The sequence below is a fragment of the Aplysia californica genome, unplaced genomic scaffold (assembly GCF_000002075.1).
Source record: "Aplysia californica isolate F4 #8 unplaced genomic scaffold, AplCal3.0 scaffold00018, whole genome shotgun sequence".
NCBI classification, from domain to species: domain Eukaryota; kingdom Metazoa; phylum Mollusca; class Gastropoda; order Aplysiida; family Aplysiidae; genus Aplysia; species Aplysia californica.
The window spans coordinates 1,103,059-1,122,019 of NW_004797288.1; the positions used below are offsets into that span (position 1 = coordinate 1,103,059).

Consider the following 18,961-nt stretch of genomic DNA (forward strand, 5'->3'; position numbering starts at 1 on the left):
CCGAGACAAATTCAGATTACCAGCAAAATTCTCCCCACTCTGCCCAGTCCCCCCTGAACCAGTCGTTATCTTCGTCCTCCACAGCTACGGACTACACGATCCAACAGAGTCCAGTGCAGAACCAAGTGCTTGACAATGTGCAGTTTGGCTCTCCCCGACAACCTGCCTCCAATCAGTCCAACGGTTCGGCGGGCTATTCAGTCAATTCTCCCACTCAGCAGTTCAGTACCGGCCATTCTAGCCCTTACTCGGCTGGACAGTATCAGGGGTCGCCTGCGGACTCAAAACTGAGCAACCCGTCTCCCAGCTTGGAGCTGTCTAACTATCAGCAGTCTGCCCAGTCGGTGGTGGGGAATGCTGCTGGTTTCACTGTTCAGGATCAGGCGTCTGCCAACATGCAGCAACTCCATCAGGATCAGAGAGCTGCAGGATTCTCCATGGAAGATGGGAGTCAGTACCACAGCAGTCCTGCCTCCCAGCAGACATCCCCGGCAGAGTCGGCACAATTCCAGCAGAGTCCTCTGGTGCAGCAAGGAAGTTCTGATTATGGGAATGAAGTAGCTCAAATTCTTTCTTCTCAACAACAGCCACAACAGCAACAACAACAACAACAACAGCAAGTACAACAACAACAACATCAACAACAACAACATCAACAACAACAACAACATCAGCAACAAGTACAGCAGCAACATCAACAACAGCAACAAGTGCAACAACATCAGCAACAAGTACAGCAGCAGCAACAACAACAACAACAACAACAACAACAGCAGCAACAACAACAACAACAACAACAACAACAACAACAACAGCAACAACAACAACAGCAGCAGCAGCAGCAACAACAGCATGGCTACCATAGCAGTGTCACATCTCCAGTGAATAGTTCCGTCCCATTTGCTCTGACGTCTTCCCATGAAAACCAGCAGGTTCAAGGGTTTGATGATAAAGTGGAATGCCTGTCGGTGAATGCGTCTATGAACAATCCCCAAGGCCACTTTATGGGCTATGACGCCACAAAGGTGCCGGTTCAGCAACCCAATCAGTGTACACCAGTAACCCAGGCTTCAGTTTCTCAGACCGGCTTCATGAATCCTTCTGTGCTTAATCAGGGACAGCCTATTAATGATTCAATGGGAAGTAACTTGGTGACCAGTCTGTCTGGTTTCCAGACCCAGAACAGTTTACAGAACCCCAGTAATGTACCAGCAGGACTTTCATCCATTGAGCCTACTTCTTTTCCGCAGTTGGATTTAGGAGCTGTCGTCAGTGGTGGTTTCAGCATCGAGACGTCCACCCCCAGTGCATCCCAGGGTGACAATGGTTTGAATAGTTCTGCTATTGACAGTGTCTACAACTCGCTTCAGTACTCAAATGCTGCTGCTTCAGAGACTGAGACTGCAATGGATTTCAACTTGACATCATCTGCTGACTATTCAAGCACTTCTCAAGTGACTACGGAGGCCAGTTCTCATCAGAGACAATCTTTTGCTCAAAGTGCCCAGAACACTGCTCAAGTGTTGCCTACTTCATCCTTCACTCCGAGAACGGTAGTTGATAGCAATTTTGCTTATAAGTCAATGGGGTTTAGTCATGTGGCTGTGAATAATAATCAAGAGTCGATTGTGCTTTCTAATTTTAACAATGTTCAGCAGACTGTCCAGCAAGAAAGTGGAAATTATCCACAGCCCATGCAAATTCAAGAGCAAGACTTTACTGCTAAAGCAGAAACAATGAAAACTTCCTTCCCATCATACCCCTCAGCTGGTCTGGGAACATCAAGCAGTAGTGCAGAGTCTGCCATGGATATTACCTCTGGGCACAGTTCTGGTGGGATACAGAATCAAAGCTTACAGGACCAGATGGGCACTCACAGTTCCAATATTATACAAAGTCAAAGTATTCAGGGGCAGCTTGCTGCTCACAATTCTAGTGTGATTCAAAATCAAAGTATTCAGGAGCAGAGCAAAGACAGTCTTCCTTCAGGCATGTCATTTGAAGAAATCCATAGATTCATTGTTAAAGCTGGAGACGAACTTTCGAGGAAATCTAGTAATCCTGATTTGAGTCAACAGAAGACCATATTCACCAACCAGACTGCTCCTAATGTAACTGGTTTGCCCGTCAGTGATTTCAACCAAACTGTGGCCACCAGCGTACCTCAGTCCACTTACTCCTCTCCGACTATTGTTGGCAATCAACTTGCAGAGAAGCAAGTAATCAGTCTCAGTGCAATCCAAACTCCTGGAATGATTGCCCTTTCACATGCCCCTGGTGTCACATCGACTACATACAGCAGTCCTCAGTCCATCATACACCATGCCACTTTGGGTGAACTTGGTGCTTATGATCAGGATAGAGTTCCTGTGCTTCAGCAAGTGGCTCCATCTTCTGGAATGACCAACAGTCAGCCTTTATTTAATTCAAGTGAAGCCCAGGTACATCAAAGTGTGCCCTCCAATAACAACATTGTGGCCTCTGTGCCCAATTTTCTTGAGAACCCAACAGTCGTGTCCTGTATTCGCTCAAGCCATCCTGATAATGCGAGCCTTATCCCGCCCGCTCATATTGCACCAGGCCAACCTGGACAGACTCGCTTTGTGGTCACTATGATAGCAGCCTCTCCTGCCAATTCACGGCCTGTTGTGGCCAGCTCGGGCACCAACCAGCCCAAAGTGACAGCTCGTCCCAATATGGGAATTGCTTCCAACCAACAACAAGTACTAGGTTCTGTCAACGCAACAGCAATCCCAGCTGCTCTGTCACAGATCCTGAACTCTGTTGTCAACTTACCTTTGCCGACCTCTACATCTGTACTGACTGCTTCCCCACAGGTTGGCATCGCTTGCCTCAACAGTACCACCCAGACAAGCAGTTCTATCAGTGCTTCTATTCCTCACATGGCGACTGTGCCAGGGCTAAGCTTTATTCGAGCAGCTTCCAACCCAGTCTCTAGTGCCAGCATGGTCATTCAAATGCCTGCGCCACAAGCTCAGTTGACCAATGCTGTGTTATCATCGACTGTAGCACAAGCTGCCACCAAAGCTCCAGATGCCCTAACTCCAGCCCCACCGGCAAATCAAGGTCTCAGTGGGATGGCAGCAGTTGTCATTTCAAAGGCTAACAACCCTGCTAGTGCCAGCAGCCCTCACACAAGCCAGCCTCATATCATCATGTCTCTGGAAGACCTCCAAAAGCTGCTGTCTCAACAAAGTATTGCTCAATCTGCTCAGACTCCCCGACCTATCACTTTGCCCTCAGCCCCAGCCGTGCAGTCCCATGTGGTGATGGGTACTGGGTCCACATCTCAAACAGCTCTGCCCAAACCTGTTCCTCTGAGACCTGCAGTGTTGCAACAGCCCAGGCTGCTCATCCAGAGCAGTGCGTTACCCAGTCGCCCTCGACTCATGCACCCACACCAGCAGTTGCAACAAACCAGGGAACAGCTGCAGATGATTGTGCAGCAAGCCCATCAGACTCAGACTTTCCCCACGACACTCCCTGCTCACAAGGCACAGGAACAAGCCATTTTGTTTGCTGCTCAGGAAAAACAGCAGAAAGTGGAGACATCTGTCCAGCTCGTGGCCATTCAAAAAGAGAAACTCCAGCAGGAGCATAGCCAGCAAAAGGTACACATTGTTCAGCAGACACATGTCATGGAGCATGAGTCGGCGGCTGCCCCATTGCAGCTGCAGAGCCAGGTTTTGCAGCAGCAGCAGCAACTTCAACAGGCTGTTCAGAATCTGATCATTCAGCACCAGCAGCAGGAGACGGTGGTCACCACAGAGCAGAAAGTGACTCAGCAGCAGCTGCAGCAGGCCCAGTCGTTTGTGCAGGATCAGCAGATGCGACACGCACAGACCATTGTCCAGCTGGCACAGATGCAGCAAGAGCTTCAGCAGGCACAGGGCCAACAGAAGAAAGAGCCAGAGCAGGAGGAACATTGCCTGTCTCAGCCTGCCCAGCTACCAGCAGCAGCACCAGTGCAGGCTGTTCCTGTCGTGGAGAAGGGAACTGAGAGGCAGTGCAGTGACAGTTTGAAGAAAGACTACAAACATTTGCACAGCTTACTCACCAGAGAAAACCCAGCCTTAGCTGTCACTACTACTGTGGAGAAAGTACCAGTACAAAAAAGTAAGTGTGCTATTATTTAAACCTTTCGTGCTCGGCTTACTGTAAGGTCTACCTTAGGGGGCTCTCGTGGCCTAGAGGTTAAGGTGTTGGCCTCTCATTCAAAGGTCCCGGGTTCGATTCCGGGTAGCGACCAAAAAATTTTCTTCTCTAAAATTGTCTCCTTTTCCATCCTTTCCTGATCTCTAACAATGTTCTGTTGTCTGCTTTCATTTCCACTTTCTGCCCCCACCCCCTCACCTCCTTTGCCCCCTCCTCTGGGCTCCTGGCTCTTTCTGCAGCCTTTCTACTGCTACTCCTTGGCTCCTCCTAACTGCTGTCTTTCTGCCACACCCCTGATCTTCTGGTAGGAAAGATCTACACCTAGCCTTCTCGGACAAGGGCGAAAAATCTCGGAGGGCCCGTGTGCAAGTTGCGCACGTTAAAGATCCCTTGGTGGTCTAAAATCGACAAGAGTAGGCTTCGGCCGCCACCCGGGCAAAATTCCAAATTTCCTACCAACTGAAAAATATTAGGTGTGTCCCGCGCGCTCATATGACCTATGCAGTTGCGAGCGCCGTAAAACCCTATACTAAAAAAAGGTCTACCTTAGATCCCAAAGCAGCCTTGTGACTAGACAGTTGAAGGATTCAGTTGGTTTGCTTTTTATGTTTGAATTATGTTACCTCTGCTCTTTAAAAAAAAAAGTCAAAATGGTGAAAAATGGGCTGCTCCTATTACATTGTTTTTACTGTTGCAGATCAAGAAAAACAATAATATTATTTTGGATTGCTTGAGGGATGAAACTTTTTGGTGAGATGTCCTATATGCTCCAAGACAGACTTACATATTAAAAAATATATCTTTATATTCTTGTACACTTCTTTGAGACTCATTGGACTAATGGTCCTGTTTTAAGATTTTTACAATGCTCACAAAACCAATTTGGTCTTTTGACTATTCCAGTGCATTATCATTCCAGTTTATGAATTATGGTTCTCTTATAACTTATTGACATAACATTTGAAGGCCGCTGTCAAGGTTGCTGAAGATACTGATCGTAATGGTTAGATTCGCTTTATTTTAAAAAATATATTTTTCTCATAAAATTCAGTTTGTTTTACTGTTATTTTCCTTCTGTCTTCTTGGGTTGACAAGCCTGTGAAGTTGATGTGTGTGGCAGTTTCTAAAAGAACTCAAGTCATTAAGAAGGAAAATCATTAATTGTTGTGGTCTATAACTTGATTTTTATGCCTCTATTCTTGAACTTACTGAAGTAGATTTGGCAACTTCATGACTTTGTTTTTTCATGGGATGTAGAGTATTTTATTTTTCAAAGGTGTTTGGTTTTAATTTTTATTTTGCTTTTGTATCCCAAAGAGAGAAGTGTAACACAGGCTATCAAATAAATTTAGTAACACACTTTTTGTTCATTTCAGCTGTGCTGCCTCCTGTTTTGAGTTTCCCAAGTAACCATCAAGAGCATGTGGGCCTTGTTCAGCAGTCAGGAGCAGTGACCACTTCAGCAGAAGGTTTAAAAAACAGCAGTGCAGTTCCAGTTCCAGTCTCGTCAGCTCCATTTACGTTCTTGCCTTCTGGCAGCGCCAAATCATTCCCTGCTGCCTCTGCCTTCACCTTTACATCTAGCGCCACTGCTCAACCAGTCTCCTCTTCTGCTTTCAGCTTTTTGACCTCCAGCACTTCCATGACAAGCACGGTCCCTGCGGTTTCCATTGCTCCGCTGACTACATTGAGCTTTGGTAATTCATTCTCCACTGCTGAGGGTAAAATGTTTGACTTCAAGGAACTGAAACTAGAAAACATGACCAGTCCCCCCAGTAGTGCTGTCCCAAAGGTTTCCAATGACTGTTTTATTCCTCCCGCTTCAGAAAACCCAGTTTTAGAAACAAGTTCAGAGGCTGCATTGAGCAAACAAGCCTCCCTACTAGCCCAGATTCTGACAGAGAAAAAGCGTTCCGACTCTCCACTTAGCGTAGATCTGAGTAGTCCAGCCAACTCCAACTCTGAGGCTCCATCACCTTTGTCATCTCCAAACCCTTTTGAAGATGCTAATACTCAAGCAACTTTAATAGAGCGTTCTGCTGATCTCCAAATAAGATCAGACACTATGCACGGCATTGAAGATGAAGAAAATGCTTCTTTCTTTGATATATCGTCATTCAACAAAAGACCATCAGCTGATGACACGATCTCATTCAAGGCCCATAATGCCACGAGGGAAAAAGATGATCGTGTTCCCATGAAGATTGCCAAATCATCACTGGATGCTGAGGCCCACTCAAGTGTTCCACCATCCTCGTCTCCTGATCCGACTTTTGATATTGGCAGTGTTGTCAGCTCTACTTCTTCTTTCACTTTTGGTTTTGGAAGCAAAGAGGACAATGCAACAGAGGTGTTCACATTTGGATCAAGTACACCTGCTAGTGCAACAACTGAATCAGTGTAAGTTTTTTTGCACTGTCATATTTCTTCCTTGTTTTCTTTTCAGGCATCCTGATACACTGGGGATTTTCATTTTGGTTGTAACGCAGTCTCTAAAACAGAGCAGCTACACTTAAAAACAGCTTGTGCCTCGATATTTAAGTTAGTTGTTGTAGTTTTAGTAGAGTAATTTGATGCCCAGGAATACTACTGACCATAATGATCGTTTCAGAGGAAATTTTCCTGATTAGGAACCAGTCCTTTAAGAAGTTTTGTTTGTCGGGAATGTGACATATCCTCCATTGACTGAACAGGCTGCTGTGGTTGCAAAGATTTTTTACTTTATTTGTATATTATATATATGGGAAAGTTCGTCACTTTGGTCGCCTAAAACTCCGGAACCACCTTTTGAATTTGAGAAAAATTAATGGTGGTTCAGAGTCATTTAAAGGGTGGACAGTTATTTATCAAGGAGTCTGAAGTCACTGTAGTTTAATTTTCATTTTTTCATTAATTTCGTTTAGATCTAATCTTGGGAAAGTCAGTCTTCTAAGACGCCATTGTAAACAAGGGAGGCTTCCGTTCACAAGCTGTGCGCACTGGTTCCATAATAACTTGATGATCGATTCTTTAGAATCCGTTCATCGAACGGGTACCCACCTAGTTTTTCATATTGAAAATGTCTATTTTACTACTGCTGTCTTTATACTAGTTGTCATGTTATGGTTTTGTTGTTTTAAAATGACAGAGGTCAGTCTGCGTGAGTGTTAAAATCAGTTGCTCACCCAAAATTTTTTGGTACTTTTAACCCCCGTCGATTGTTTTTGGATTCGGGTAAAGGAGATCAAATGCTTGAGTTTCATCTTAGATATGTCCTTTTTCTGACTGTGAAGTATAAGAAAGATGATTGTGTCGGCAAAATGATCTGAGTATCTTAGCTTGATAGTTGGGGTAATTTCTGCAGGAACAGCAATGTCATGATGTCTGTGGAGGTGTGTGGACTCTTCCCCCATGTGCCACTGATTACAAGGCAAAACTAAATGGTAGAGGGTATTTTTTCTCTCAGAGACATTTGTTGTTCAATTTTTCAGGCCTGTTGTTGCAAAAGCTGGTGGTAAAGCATCACGCCCATCGGTGCCCACACAGCCTGTACGTCCCACTTCTCGGAAACAAAAGGACCACAGTTTGAAAGGCTACTTCTCCAGTAAGTTAGATAATATGGAGCTGAAAATTGTGGAGCAGCCTGAAACACAACACCGAGCGAGATACCAGACAGAAGGTAGTCGGGGTGCCATAAAGGATGCCAGTCAACAAGGGTTTCCAGTAATAAAGGTGATTTGTGTTTCTGCTTTTTAAGAATTACTTATCTTTTATGAAGAAATTGCAATGTTTTCTCTTCTTAAAATGTGTTCAGTTTTGTATGTTAGAATTAACATAGTATGTTATAATGTATACATTAATTTTTTCTTCTTAAATTGTAATGAAATCCCACCTAGAGATCTAATTTTGATATTTAGGTTTTTACTGATTAGTGCCCTCAACAGATAGCTTTCACATGTTGTTGGTTTCTTTCTATTATTGTATTTCTTAACATCATTTTGCAGAGGGAGGTCCCCCTTTTTTTGTTGGCTTTTATACCTGAGCTGACTTTTTTTTATCGTTAACAACTGAGTGGATTTTGGTAATTGGGTAAAGAATTTTCCTTAAGAATTTCACTCCCTTCTCATGAAAGCCTGAAGTGTAACTAACTTTGTGAACTATGGTTGTGAGTCTTTGTTTGTAGTCTCATACTGTTTTTCCTCTTTTTTCAGCTTTGCAACTATAACAAAGAAACAAAGCTTCAGGTCTTTATTGGTGATGAAAGCGGAAGAGTGAAGCCACATGGATTCTACCAGGCCTGCAGAGTGTTTGGTAAAACGTCCACTCCGTGCACAGAACAAGAAATTGAAGGCACTGCTGTCATTGAGATAGAGATGTTGCCCGAAAATGACATGACAGTGAAGTGAGTCGGGTTTGCTGAAGGTGTATTCTGTTGATTAATCCCAAGTGTCTCAGTGTGGGAGGGCTATAGTACTTGAATGTTGATTTCCATTATTTCTGTTTTTCCCCTGCACATGTAGTTGGTGCAGAAAATTCTGTCAGAATGAGATCCTATTGCCTGAATTGGGTTTTGTTAAACATATATTTGGTTGCCGTAAACAGCCAATCAAAAAGGTTTTTTTTGGTGTGTTTTGTGATAAGTGATATTAAGCAATGATTGATTTTTATGTTCTGTCCATAAACCTGTCTGTCTTCTTACTTTATCTCATCACTGTGTGGCCATCACAGTATCGACATTTCCTTAGTGCATTGGTGAATTAACTTTCTGGTGCGGCACTGGTTGCTTTTGAGCTCTGGTCTACAAATTTTGTTTTGTTTGATCTTCCATACTACAAAAGGGTTGGGTTTTTTTAGTCATAGGTGTTTTGAGCATAGTGAAGTTTCTTTTAGAATGCCTGAAAAGTGATTGTGAGTTAGAATCCAGAACCTCTTGTCTCTTTTGCTTCTTGCACACTGCTATCTCTAACTCTTGATATTTTTCATTTCTTTGGCTTATTTCTTTTTTGATGTAGCTTTTCTTGTAAAATCCGACTGTGTTAATCTGTGACCACTGAATACACCCCTTCTCCCCTCCTGTCTGTTACCTCGTTTTCATCTAGGGTAAAATGTCCATGGTTTTATTTAAGGACATTTATGTTTTACAAACGTTTCTCAATGATGTTGATGACATGCTCCAAGTTTCTCTTTCTGCATTAAGTGTTGTGTTTTGGGTGTTTTAATTGTGCTGCTAATTGCTCACAGTGGATTGTCCGTATCACGGTCTGGCTGTGCATGGTCTAAAATTATAGATGCTGCATTGGCTCAGGTCAGTCACATTTGTTTGGCTAAGTTGTTCGTACTAAGTATAGGACACAAGGGTCGTTTACAATTTGGCATGAGAAAGACTCAGACGAAGTAGGCACTGAAGCCACTGTCATTCTACTACCACTAAAGGTACAATAGGAACTGCTGAAAGCTTTCTTTCACAAGTAATATCAAATCTGAAAGGAGAAATGGTGATCTTCACTGGTCCCTGTCTGTAAAGGGAATCACACGATGAAATCACAGAATAAGTATCAAGTTTCGTTTATGTATTTTAAGAACATCATTTTTTTGGTCCATATTTCAATTCCTAGTGAAATGTGATAATTGGAGGCCTGTTATTAGCTGGAGAGGGCCTTTCGTGTCACCCTTAGTAAAGAAATTCATGTCTATTCTTTTACCCCTTGTTGTCATATTGCTGCCTCCTTTTTTAGAGCCACTATTTTTATTTTGATAATTATCCCAAAGTCTTATGTTTGTATGAATGATTTAGTTCTGTTGATCATTTGCATTTTTCTTTTACAATCAAAAAGTCTGAGTATTACCATGTGTATCGTGCTGGTCTAACTGTCACTCTATATACATAGGCTGATGGCCACAGAGCAGCTCTCTCTCTTTTTAACTCTCTAACTCTCTCTCTCTCTCTCTCTCTCTCTCTCTCTCTCTCTCTCTCTCTCTCTCTCTCTTTCTAACTCACACATTCTCCCTATTTCCTTATGTCCCTCTCTCCTTCCCTGCATATATGCACACACCAGAGGGCATTCTCTTACAAAGCAAAAAAAAAAATAATTAAGAGTTTTATTGCAACAAAGTAATTTATACACAGTATAAAGTAAATTCTACTCAGTATGAAGAAAATTCTTGGATATGAACATATTTATGCCTCTTCATTACTTACAAGGAAAAGTTCTTCCACTTTGATATGATGCTCTGAAGTTGTACTTTATTATGTGGATTTAGACTCTTTTTGAGTTCTTGGTGTTAAAGGGGTACTTACACATATTGTACATTTCTCTCACCATCAGATTGGACTGTATTGGTATTTTGAAGCTGAGAAATGCTGATGTTGAAAGAAGAATCGGACCAAAGCGAGCGCGTGACAAGAAGAAAAATAACACAAAGGCTAGGCTGGTCATGAGGACCGCTGTGGAGAAGGCTGACGGTAGCCAGCACATTCTGCAGGTTGTGTCGCACCCCATTGTTTGCAGTAAGTTTTGTTCTTATCTCTTCTCATAGACTCTGTGAATACATAGGTGTTGTTTTTTAAAAAAACTTGTTTTAACAACAAAGACCGCATTCATATCATGTTTGGTCCGCACTGAAAACTGAGACCCATTTTTGTTCTTCAGTTTTTGTTTGAAGTACGTACTGAGTATCTGCTGTTCAATGAATTATAGCTTTTGGAATACAAAGAAAATTTAGGTTGTTGTCAATATAATGAAGAAAGAAAAGATGTCATTTTGATGTTCAGTATTTTTTAAAGTACCAAATTTATAATTAAAGAAGAAGAAACGTTTCTTTCGTGTTAATATGAAATTTGATCAAGACTGTTGTGCTAGTTCATATTTATTCATGGAAAAGCACGTCTGTAAGCAAAATGACATCGGGGGTATTTCCAATGAGCCGCCTTTTGAAAATGTTTCATAGCTGTTGGTGATATTTCATATTGAAACAGAACTTATCAAAAGAAAAAAACCCCAACCATGCCTAACTGTAATGTGCAATTATGTGACTTCTTGTAGAAGATCTAATGTTGAAAAAGATTTTATATTTGTAGTCTAACTTGAGATTAGGCATTTTATGATGTAGAAGGAAATTTTAATCCCTTTTAATGGCTTAAGTTGAGACTAATCAGTCACCAGCTGTTGATCTGATTGTTTTTGGAAGTTGGACTGTGCTTTAGCTTGAATTTTGTCCTTTCTTTTCTCCCTCTACCGTCACAGCTCAGCCTGTTGGGCAGCCGGAGATATCACGAATGAGTTTGTCAGAGTGCAGTATAGAGGGAGGAGAAAGTCTCTTCATCATTGGTAAAAACTTCAAAAATAGAGGCACCAGTGTCCTCTTCCAGAAGCTAGATGGCAATGATGACAAGTTGATTTGGCAGGCAGAAGCAGAAATTGAGCAGGAATTTTTTCAACCGGTTTGTTAATGTTTTATTTCTTCTGTGTTCCCCAATGTAACTTCAGCCCCCACCCCAGCCGTACAAGCACTGACATTCTAATTTTGAATGTGTAGGTTCAAGTCTGCTTGTAAAAAAATACTTTAATACATTTTGTGGGTTTTTTTTTGTTGAAATGTATTGTGAACCCCAAGGTTTTGATTTTGTGTATTTTGCTTATCCACACTTTTCGTTTTTAGTGCTGATATCTCTTTCAGTAATTGCTCTTCATTTCCTTTTGGCTCTTTGCTGTATAGTTCGCTTTTAAGTTATTCTTATGTGCAGTACGATTTAGAAGTTGTCGTCTGAAATCTTTAGAGCGCTCTGACACCTCCGACAACAGAATTTTGAAACTTATCATTAAACTGCATTTTCTACATCAGTCTGGAAAAACTATTACAATAGCTTGGCTTCCAAGCCATGTAGGCATTGATGGCAACAAAGCCGTTGACCAATTTGCCAAAGAATCTCTAAAACTACCTGAAAACAAAAATAGTAAAATCCCTTCCTCTGACATGAAACCGAAAGTAAAAGAACACATCACATCCTCCTGGTCCCAAAGTTGGAATCAACAAATACACAACAAACTCCATTACATTCAACCGAAACTTACGCCCAGGAAACCATTTTCTCTACCACGAAGGGAAAAAGTAATTTTTACCCGACTAAAAATAGGACACACGCACGTCACGCACAAACATTTGCTCGAAGGAGAGGAAGCTCCTTTTTGCGTGGCGTGCAACACAGATTTCACAGTTCGGCACATCCTAATGGAATGTGTCGACTTTAATTATGTCCGTGATAAATATTTTAAATGTAAAGATATTAAAACCCTTTTTAACATCATAGAACCTAGAAGAATTTTAAGTTTTATAAAAGAAATTGGACTGTTTAATAAAATGTGAAAATATATAGTTGTCATTGTCGGTGTATATATACATACGGTGTATATATACATACACTGAAATTTGTATTGTATATACAAATGTAAATAAGCCTTTTCCATATTTACAAAAAATTTTTATAAATGTTTGTCCGTCTTTTTAGCATAATAGAAATAGTGTGATCGTTTGCGGTTGCGAGCTCCGAAAGACTCTTTATTAAAACACGTCTGATTTTGTAGCGGTGAAACCTGATGGCGCTTAAATGACCAAAATTGTGTCGATAGTGCCGTAAAACATCTACCCAATCAATCAATCATAGAAGTTGTCATTAATTTTTCCTGAAATGCATTTTAATATGTGGCTACACACACGACTGATGTCAAGGAATTCTTGAACATTACACTTTTTTGAAAATTTAATTCTTGTTCTTGGAGTCAGGTAGACTTAATAAACTGGCATAGATTGGTTAGTTTTAGGGTGTGTCGACATGACCTTAAGAAAAAAAAAATGTGAGCTGTTAAATTTCTAAAATGTGTCTTTGAGCAGGTACTTGAAAAATGGCTGTTCAGAATCATTCCTTACTGTGAGCTTCATATTTTGGCTAGACAGATACTTAATTTTTTTTTCTTTGGACTTTTTAATAGAAAATTCAATTACACACATTTTGATATACAGTCGAACCTGCCTTAACGGAATTTCCCCGCTCCCCCCTTTATATATTCTTCTTTAATTACCTATATAAAACGGAAACCTGTCCAACGCGGAAATGGAAAGAAAAATTCGCTCCCTTCCAAGGGTTTCACCTGTCTAAGATGGAAAATGCTTTACCCGCTCAGCCCTGATTTGAAACAAAACTCGCGTTTGGTTCCGCCGGCTCTGAACTTAACGCCTTGGCCATGCCGCTAGGCGAGGAAGGGGAGTAGGGGTGCAATTTGGGGGTAGATGTTACCCCATCATGTGAGCCCTGAGCGATGCAGATGGTCAGGGTAGTGTGGGTGTGAAATCTCACAATTGCCCGTGAGAGGGCTTAAGTAGCGAGCCACTACGCAAAGTTTCCTGGGTAGCTAGAAGTCAGAAGTGTGACATTAGTTTGACCAATGCCTGCTGCCCTGATCGTACGCCAGCCGAGAAAAGAGTTCATTGAATCGTTGTTACATGATGGCAGTGAGGGGTGGCATTGGTTGACTGTAGATGGGTAGAGCGAAGGGTGGAAGCAAAGAAAATGTTCAAACGTTTCTGTTTTTAATAGGTCAAACAGTGGTCCTACGAAAGGCAAACACTGGTGATAATTGGATAAGTAAGAGTGACGCATGTCATTATCAGACAGGATAGCAGTTGAGGGGTGTGAAGTTTTGACCACTGCTTGCCGATCGGACAAGCGATCCTTGATCCCACCGGCAAGGTCTTTGAACCCCCCACCCCCTACCCCTCCATCTCCCCCTAAATTCCCCTGTCTAAGACGCAAAATGTCTAACATGGAATTTTTTTCTGGGTCCCTTACGATTCCGTCTTACACAGGTTCAACTGTATAGTACATTTCAGTTTCTCCTCCCCCCTTGCAAAAAAAAATTTTGGTTGTTTTTTTTCTTTTTTACTGGGAAAGAATGGCCACCAAAATGCATTGGCCATGGTGTGGAAAACGGTCTGGGAAAGACAGAATTCAGAGTAGTAAAGTCTTGTTTTAAAAAGATGGCCATTTGCCATTCCATTCCTGCTTGCCTTCAGGCGTTTGAAATTTTTCTTTGTTTGGTTTGTAGAGATAGTTCAAGTGAAACAAAGAGTAGATATATTTTGAGTCATAATGGCTGCACCTGCCATTTTTTTCGCATTGAAAAGATGGGAACTAGAAAGACGATTCTGGAAAGTTTATAAATTGACAAAACTAATAAAATAAGTGAAATTGTTAAAAGTTGTGCATCCTCTCATGTGTCAGCAGTTTCAAGCCTGGCATCTTGATGGAGCTGTGGGTTACCTATGGCCAGAAATGGGGACTATCATTAGTGATGTTCTGTTTATACATTTCCATATGAGATTTCAATACTGAAGAGTTTGTCCATTTGTTTTTCCAGACTCATTTAATATGCAAGGTTCCTCCTTATAAGGAAAAGCTGATTGAGAAGCCCCAAGTGACTCAGATTGTTGTGAGTTGTGCTGGGAAGAAAAGTGACCCCCATAACTTCACCTACAAACCAGGTGAGCCTTCTTTTTTTGAACTTATACCAAATGTTGGTAGTTTGATCCCCATGTTTTTCTTTTAAGCACTGCAATGAAGATGTGACTGAGTAAATTGAAAGTCTGAAATAGTAATGTGAACAGCACTTTTCTGAAAAAGCCATTGAGGCCTCTTGCTCACATTTTGCTTAAAGTACTTTATTGGAAAACTTTTGGGGCTTGGATTATTGAAAACGTCAATATGATATTGAGCATAGATGAGGCAGTGCGAAAACTTTTTAGAGCTATAGCTTGCCTTGTCATTGACTGCTTTTTTAGAAGCCCAGTCCTGAAAGCTAATTCAGCACATTACTATTTTAGTACCCATTTTCCCTTCTTGAGATACATTCATCTCGTATTCATTGTCAATTTGAAACAGATACAAAATGATTCTGGCTTCTGGGGAAAAAACCACCCAATTTTATTTAAGATTCAGGGGCGGTAGAAATTACACTGGTTACATCAGTCAGGTGTTTTTGGTGCTCTCTATCGAATTTGAATGAAATGATGTCTTGTTTCCCCAAACCCATGCTTGACTGTTATGTCTACATTGTAATTTCAGCCAGCTCCCGTGTCTAGATTGACTTTTATTGTCACATTTTCATTGTCAGTTTGACCAAAAATGTAGGCACCTACTAAATATTTTAGTAAAAGTCGAATTCCATTTAAGACTGATATTTTAAATGTTCTATTTATTTATGTATTTTCATTAAGATATATGGAACTTAAAGATTATTGTTAAATGACATATTTTTTGCAATTTTTATAACTGCAAAAGTATTAAGAACACTAAAAAAATGAGTTTTTTCAAAGATTAGTGGGATTAAAGTGCTGAAAGAGCGCATTATTTTTAGATGGGTGCCAGAAATGCTAGAAACAGTTCAAATTTTTAAACAGCGATGAAAGGAGTATGCTATCAGTACACTGAATACTTGCATTGTGCTATTTGCTTTCTTTCTTTGAAATATATCGTTAATAAAAAGTGGCTTCAGTGTGGTATTGAATTGATATGGAACAGTCAATAAGTTATGGTCAAGTCTTTTTACAGAAAATCTGAGCCAGTGCAAAACTCTTCTCCTTGGAAGTCAATTGCCGTTTACAATTTTGGCAAGAAGAAATTTTTGAATAAAAAAAATTTTTTTAAAAAGGAGGTGGTGCTTATGGTTACATTTGTGCTATTCTGTCTTGTTGTGTCTTGCTGTGATTTAAGGAAATGTACCGCCTGTAATACAAGCGTTTTTAAATGTTGTTTTTTAAAATCAAGGTTCAAAAGTATACCCCCCCGGGAATTATATGTTCGAAATACAGGATGATCCAAAAAAAACAACTGTGCAGCTTTTTTTCTGAATGCCTCGCACAAAATTTGTACTAGAATGTTGTAAATTGGAACAGATATAGTTCATTCAAAAGGAATTGGTTTGACATAAAATTCACAAAGAAGAAACTTATTCTGGAAAACGGAAATGGCTTTTATAAAAACCACTTATAAATTCAAAAATGCGCCAATTTAAAAGGTCTTGTAAGGAAAGTCATGAAGCGATTGGTTTGTTATTTCCCTTCCTTTTATTTTAAAAATCTTATCTTTTCATCCCTGTAACCTTTAAACAATATTTCTTTTCTCTGACAGTGTTAAAAAACATATTTTTTAAGTTCTGGAATTTCGAGAACCAATGGTCTGTATGTCCTCCCTTGGACATGACACATTTTAACGCGTCGTTCGTAATGTTCAGTGGAGGCCAAACACAAGGATCCACTCAGCCATGAGTACTCAAAGCCACACTCACTGTACACCTTACAGTATGGAGCTGTTTCCAGATTCAATAGGGGAATGGGGGGGGGGGTTGCCCAAATAGACAGCATTTGTGGAGTTGATATAACCTGAAAGGTGAATATGGGCTTTGCCAAGGAACCAAATGACATAAAAGAAATTTTCACGCTTTTGAAGGTGATCAAGGAATCATGAACACATTGTTATCCTCTGATAGCTTTGCAAACGGGAAAATGGTATAGTCGTAGATGAAGATCTGCCTTGAGAATGCGGACCGTTGAGATGTAGGAATGTCATTGGTGCAGACACCGTCTACGGACAGACGTCTCATGGGGCTCATATACTGAATTCTGCTCCCTGATGACGTTTTAAGGGGTGCGAACGGTGTTTGACCTGAAATGATCTTTTTGTTTGGGAATTTTTAGTTCTGATTCTCTATAGGTTCTAACTGATAGACCATTTTCATCCTTGACATCAAAGAAGGCCTTAAGGGCTCTCTAACTTTATTTCCGTGCCTTGTGCTAAACTTACGAAAGAAGTTGGTGGTGAGAAAATGTTCAATACAAAAAGCTCTCTGCTCTTCACTAATCTTAACCATGATCTCAGCAGGCAAAGGAAACTTGAGAAAGACTATCAATCTGCAAGCTTCTGTTGGCCTGTTAGACTACTGTAGCTTGCAATATTGTTCAATCTTTGGGATTTTTAGTGGTAGGCCTTATGCGAACTGGTGCGTCATGCTACAAAAATGGGGACATACCTGAAAATGGGTTGGGTTTTTTTAGGCGCTATTAAGAGCTAAACTATTCTGTGGATTTATCTAAAATAAATATTAGACAAATTCCTTTTGACTTCCAAATGTTTTGTCCAAATTTGAAACACAAAACTTCAGTGTGGAGGAAAATATGAACAAACAAAAAAGTTGCACAGTCTTTTTTGGGGATCACCCTGTACATCTAGGATCAAGTTCAACAAAGGGGAATTGATGTCGAATAGGATTTTTACAGATTAAATCGATCTCGATGCACCAACCTACTGATGTTAAATGTAAGGCACTAAATTTGGTGCCCGACTAGTACTTGATTTCTCTCATGTTGAGCCCCCTTCCTGCATGTAAGAAATTCACCTGATATTAGATGTGCGGCTAGCAATAAAAGGGGTTGATTTTGGACTTTGGAGTATTCCTATTCCTCAGTTACAAGCGAGTGTATTGGGTATTTTTTTTTTGGGGGGGGGGGGGGGGGGGAGGAATTGAATTAATGTTTTTTATAGACTGTTATGAAGTTTGTTTATCTTCTCTACTTTTTTTCAATGCAAGTAGTTGGGAGAAAGGGGGGGGGGGGGATGCTTCCAAAATTAATACATATTAGCATTTTGCTTTAATTTTTACGCTCAAAACTGACACTGATTTATTACAGTATGATAGGTGTGTGAAAATTCTCGCACACCTTTCTTTGAACACTGTTTAAAGAAAAATATATAAACTATGCTACTATGTATGTATGTTATAATATTTGCATATTATACTTTTGAGTGAAATTAATTCAAATTCTGAAGCTTGGACCAATTCGGAATATGTTATTGTACATTTTTAACATAAGTTAGAAAGCAGCTCTTTTGTGTTTGACTTGGTGTCTCGTATAGGCCTAATGTGTATCTCTTTTGTCCATCATACCCGTGTGGCAGTTTGAGAGAGCCTGTTACTGCGTGAAAATGTTCTTTTGCTTTTTTTCCCCCAAACACTTTTTAAAAAACAACCGTCATGCATTTTTCTGAGCATTTTGCTTCTTGTGATATTATAATTCCAGTCTGATTGCATGTTTTAGGGGAATAGGCACAAAAGTGTCATAATAGAGATTTGACTTTTCCCTGGACTGCTTATCATGACTTGCAGGCTTTCTCTTTGTGCCGCACATTTTCTTTCTTATAAAACCCAAAATCAAAGACATGGAGTCTTAGGATTGATTATTTTTTTATGACGTGTTTTCTTGATTTGTCACGACCTTGAAATGACAGGGTCACAAGTCCCATCAGCTCAATTTTGAAAAGCTTGCTTTTCCAGATCAAATGTCTGTTTAACACAATCTCTAAATGTCAGGTAGAAACAAGGTCAAATAATGCTGACAGATTTGTTGGCTTCTATTTTGGGAAAAACTGGACCTCACCACCCTGTCATTTTAATGTACCTATTTGATGGGCTGTTGGATTGTAGGGAACAGTCAAATAACCCATCTCGTTATTCATGATTTTTGTAGAGGTTTTGAGCCTTCATCATCTATCTGTCAGTCTGTTCTTTCTGAAATTTTCTTTTTCCTAAGTTGGAAGTGCATTCGCATGAGATAACACTTCTCATGGATTCTATACTGGACAGTGTTATTTTCTGTTATTCAGCTTTCAGTTTGAAGAACCTCGCCTACGTATAGGTGAATTCACTTTATGTATGCTGAAATGATTACGAGTTGTGACATTTACCAACTGGTTTCTCTT

General features: G+C 40.5%; 1 protein-coding gene across 1 annotated transcript in view; it reads left to right on the forward strand.

Annotated features, from left to right (window-relative positions):
* Positions 1-779: 779 nt before the first annotated feature.
* LOC101858233 (mucin-5AC) overlaps positions 780-18,961 on the forward strand; it is a 29,309-nt gene continuing 11,127 nt past the window's right edge. Inside the window, exons 1-7 of the mRNA XM_013086468.2 lie at positions 780-4,137; positions 5,553-6,576; positions 7,647-7,887; positions 8,367-8,557; positions 10,482-10,663; positions 11,400-11,596; positions 14,568-14,691. Of these exons, the coding sequence (XP_012941922.2) occupies positions 981-4,137; positions 5,553-6,576; positions 7,647-7,887; positions 8,367-8,557; positions 10,482-10,663; positions 11,400-11,596; positions 14,568-14,691 (5,116 nt within the window). The 5' untranslated portion in view covers positions 780-980. The remainder of the gene's footprint in view (positions 4,138-5,552; positions 6,577-7,646; positions 7,888-8,366; positions 8,558-10,481; positions 10,664-11,399; positions 11,597-14,567; positions 14,692-18,961) is intronic.